The sequence below is a fragment of the Saccoglossus kowalevskii genome, chromosome 8 (genome assembly GCF_978046115.1).
Source record: "Saccoglossus kowalevskii chromosome 8, keSacKowa6.1, whole genome shotgun sequence".
In the NCBI taxonomy this organism is placed as follows: Eukaryota; Metazoa; Hemichordata; class Enteropneusta; family Harrimaniidae; genus Saccoglossus; species Saccoglossus kowalevskii.
The window spans coordinates 29,345,314-29,350,070 of record NC_140648.1 but is presented as its reverse complement, the minus strand read 5'-3'; the positions used below and the strand labels follow the sequence as shown (position 1 = coordinate 29,350,070).

General features: G+C 36.5%; 1 protein-coding gene across 1 annotated transcript; it reads right to left on the bottom strand.

Moving 5' to 3' along the window:
• Positions 1–306: 306 nt before the first annotated feature.
• Positions 307–3,976, bottom strand: LOC100373568 (ankyrin repeat and SOCS box protein 16-like). Its single transcript, XM_002735633.2, has 2 exons — positions 3,891–3,976; positions 307–1,654 (listed from the first exon to the last, which is right to left on the bottom strand). Exon 2 carries the CDS (start codon positions 1,630–1,632, stop codon positions 307–309), a length of 1,326 nt encoding a protein of 441 aa, XP_002735679.2. The 5' UTR covers positions 1,633–1,654; positions 3,891–3,976.
• Between the last annotated feature and the right edge of the window lie 781 nt (positions 3,977–4,757).

Genomic DNA, 4,757 nt, shown 5'->3' with positions numbered 1-4,757 from the left:
GAGGTTCACTGTAACGATTGCAATGATTTAGGTATTCTTAATATTGACAAAATTCACACTTTTGACACAAGAATTTATTGTGCTTGCAAGTGGCTATTTGAGTGACTTACGAAAACATTTTTTTTTTTTTAATATATATCTGTTGTTGACCAATTTTCATTTCAAAATGGCCACAAGAGTAATGCTATGAAAGAAGAAAAAAAAATTCAGGCACCTATATTTTCTATTTGCTAGGATCCCTTTTGCCCAGCAAGGTACAAAGTTTTTCTTAGTTTCACATTTTAACTAAGTTACCCACAATCATCCTTAACTGAAATCACATAAATCCTCAAGTAGTAAGTAGTTCTTGATTTGAGAAGGGATTTGTAAATCAGATACAACACTGGCGTACCTGACAACCAAATGATTTCGAAGAGAGCAACGACATTGATGTTGTAAAGAACGGGGACTTAAACCAAGACTGATTATGTCAGCGTAAAACTGATAATCTTTCTCAAGACTCTCTTTACAAATATACTCCATTTCAATGGGGCATTGCCAATTACGAAAAGAATTAATAATGAGACAAATAATTTCCTTAACGTACTGCCTACGTGTATGTCTGTAACAAAACGATCTTATATCATAAGAAATCTGATTGATATCTGTCTGTAAACCATGGTTAATCAGAAATTGGAACATTGCAACTAGATTTATTCTACAAAGCATAGGATATGTATAGTGTTCTTGTTCCCAGAAATTGTACAAATACCCAATAGCATGACCGAGTGGTGTAAATCCATAGTCATCAACAATATTCACATTCGTCATATTTAATATTAGTTCCTCGATACAATCCATAAGACAGTGACGGTTGGCAAACAATTGGTGTAGTGCAGTTTGATTACTTCTGTTGACTTTATCCGCGGAAGACCCAAACTTAAGTAACAATTTCACACAATCTGTATCAGATATGATCGCTGCGGGGAACAATGCTGTTTCGCCGGCTTCATTTTCTTTGTTGACATCCGCTCCGTATTCGCAAAATGTTTTCAACATTTCTGCTACAGCGGGATATGTTAGTGATGGAAGCTCCACAATAGCGTGTAACGGAAGAGAGTTGACCTCGCTCTCTTGATTAATAAAAGTACCTTGCTGTAAGAATAATTTAAGACATGTTACGCAGCCACAGTTTATGACAGTTATCATTTCAGTCTTTAGCTTCGTAACGCTGTACTCCGCTAACAATTTCACGACCCGACAGGAATGGCCGTCTTTGCTAAGTGCCATGCTGATGACCTCCGCGTTGATTTCCGCACCGTTACCTAGGAGTAAGTCAACACATCTCTCACTTCCATTTTTTATTGCAACTTGTAAAGCTGAAAGGGAATCATAAATGTCGGGATCGTCAGCATGGATACTGTCAAGGTCTTCCAGTAAGACCTCAAATACTTGGTCTATCTCAAACTTCATGTTTGCATTAAAGCCACGCCATAACAACTTTCGAATTTCTTGCTCATTGTCGAGGATCAGCATCTTGTAGCAGTGACCCTTAAAGGACTGCTCAGCTTGGCTTGAAGACATGTTGTCATAGCAACAACTTTCCATGTTCTGAATATCGCATTCATCATCATCATCATCATCCAAATACATCGTTAAAGGTATCAATTCATAACTGTAAAATTAAACAATGAAACAAATTAATTGCAGGCATAATGATTATGAACTATTTTTAACATTAAAATGGCAATCTTGAATCGGGTTGTGAAATTCATACACACGAATGTGACTTCATTTTAGTCAATGCACACATCTTGTTAATTCAACCAACCATTATGTAGGGTTTGGACAATAACCCTAACCCACTATGGAAAGTAAATTCTTGCAAGGACCAGTATATAAATATTTTGAATGATGGTATGGTTATTTTTGTTAGATATTTTGTCGTTTCATTATTTAACCACAAAGTAATCATTAATTTTAAATGTTCCTGTGGATATGCGATGGACAGACCAAAGGTAGATAACCCCAACTACATATTGGCTCAGTTGGGAGAGGGGGGGGGGGGGCATTTGCAGTTAAAATTGTTGAATTGTATCCAGCAGTGCAAAGGAGATGCCTGTAAGTTGTTTCAAACCTAATCAAAAAATTATTTGTAATCCACCATGAGTAACAATTGAAAATAAAATCAGGCCAGGCCAGGCCAGGCCAGGCATGTTGATGACATGTTTAAATTATGTCATTTTTTATGGTAATTACAAATCAAGTTGCAAATCATTTAAATTTTATCAAAATTCAAAAACAACTGAATCGATTAAGCAACCATTGTACAAAATTTCAAATTTAATCAAAATCTTTGAAATCACAGTTGGAGAAGTCTTGAGAAAAAAAAATGGCTACCATATGACCTGCCTCTGTTACAGTGTGCCTTCTAAACTGATATAACAACCCAGTGGACGCAAACATTTGCTCTGACACAAGTAGTTGTACAACAGAAAATCATACATTGATCTTGAAAAACATCTTGCTATATATATTTATGATTAGATATAATGGAAATAATATTTTACAAACAAATTAAGTGTAATTACAAAAGAATACAGGGACCACCTTATATTCAGTAATGCAATTTTTTTGAAGGCTGATTGCTCCATGAGTCAACAAGCTTTTGAATAAGGATTCCTACAAAATTAGTCCTGTTAGAGGCAACACTACTCTGTACTAATGGGGTGGTGGGTGTGTGTGTGTGTGTCCTTCCCCAACTTTTGCGAAATCTGATTCCCATCAACCCCCCGAAAGAAATGACCAGTCCCTAAATTAGCTGCAATGAATATTCAAGAAACATCATTGCTGTTTTCAAATGAATGGAATGCACCAATACATTGTGCATATACACAAATAATGTTAATTCCTGCTGGCAAAAGAGATGAAAATTCATACACGTGATAATATTGAATAAACTCATGAATTTGACCTACACTCATTTAATAATCAGGATATGATAAGGTCACATACAAATATCAAACTTATTTGTTTAGTGGAGAATTAAGTCAAAGTAAAGTTCACATTAGAGAGACATATTCCAATTATTTCACTTAAAGGGCGGTGGTCGTCGTGCTGCACATGTGCAACATTTGTGATGATAAACATTGATTTTCCCACAATCCAATGCGCTCTTCTAATGGAAATCATGAAATCAAATTAAGTATGAGGTTTGACCTGGGCTCGACTTGCACTTATTATTGCCGGTGACTCCTCGGATACCTTCCAATCACCTAAAAATACCTAATTAAAGCTTGGTAACTTCTTAGTTTGTACTCGTTGATCTCCGCGACAGTCGCCATCTTTGTTTGTATGAGACATATATATATATTGCGCATGCGTGGCGCGACGACTACCGCCCTTTATTAAATTGTTTGAATGACTGGAAACTATGCTTTATTTAACCACTAAACTTTTATTGATTTTAATTTTAACAAACACGTACAGTCTGTAATTTTGCTTCTTGTGAAGATGTTGGATTTTGTTCTTGCATTACTAGTATTCCATAGTTGAATCGTGGGTCGTTTGTAGTTCCTTGGTTACACAGAGCGTACGAGGGTGAATATTTGTTTTTCGCACAAGCCCTCTAATTTCAAATATTCCTTCTCTTCTTTTTTTTATTAGCAAACCCGACTTATAACCAACTGAACACGTTGGGGTTGGATATAAGTCTGGTTTACTGATTTATTACCTCCGTAATCGAACACGAACAAACCATAGAGCTAGTTTTTAGTCCATGAACACACGTGGTTGGACTGAAAATATGACGAGAAATCGACGAGACATGTGAATGTCTGGGCTTTACAAATTCCTCGCTGTAAACACACATTACGACAACAACACTTCTGTGGAAAACGGAATACCTTTACCTTAATCAGAAATCCAAAGTAAATACCAGGACATGTGAGTACTCGAATCACGAAATCATCCACAACACAACGCACAATGCGAGCACACATTCGACAGTGATCTCAGTCCGAGTCACCGAGGCAGCCCTCTCAAAATAATTCATTTGATTGAGGGCGCACTCCTTCCGAAACCTTGTATTCATGGTATATAATATATATATGTTGAAACACTGGCCAGGCAGATCAGAATACAAATTATGACATTGCTGCTTTTATGCAGTTGCAAATCTATAAATATAAATGATATGAGGCAATTGACCACACATTTATGAGAAACAAATCAGCTCACTTCCGTCACAACAGAGATTTGGCATCAATAAAAATATTTGCCACTGGTTAAGGAATGCAGGAAACGCAATCAGTTTGAAGTTAACGAAATGCAGCATTTCTAAATTATAAGTGTATCAAATCAAAGTTTAAAGAAATCTTTTGAGGATTCAGTCTCCAAGACCCCAATCACATTCATTGAGATCATTTGATTTTGCTAAACGTATGGAATAAACATCCACAGAACTATAAAAGCCAGGCTCAATTCTAAAAGCAGATACTGACTGTTAAGACAAGTCCAACAACAACTCTATCGCCACTGAAAGAGCAGAAATGAAAAGACTTGACGTTTCCACATGCATCACTCTAAGCGACTGGTTTGTCTCTTGGTAAGCCCTGTTCAGATGAAGAGCAAGATGGCCCTGACAAAGAGATGGATTGTGACTGAACTTAATTATAGAACACGACGACAAGCAAATAACTATGACAGGCATAACTTCGCGAATCACAGCAAAAACCTAAATTGTGATTATTTACTGCCAATTCATCAACTGCAATTAC

What these genes read in the sequence shown, in the direction of transcription:
- LOC100373568 (XM_002735633.2), bottom strand. Translation starts at nt 1,632, where the DNA reads ATGTATTTGGATGATGATGATGATGATGAATGCGATATTCAGAACATG.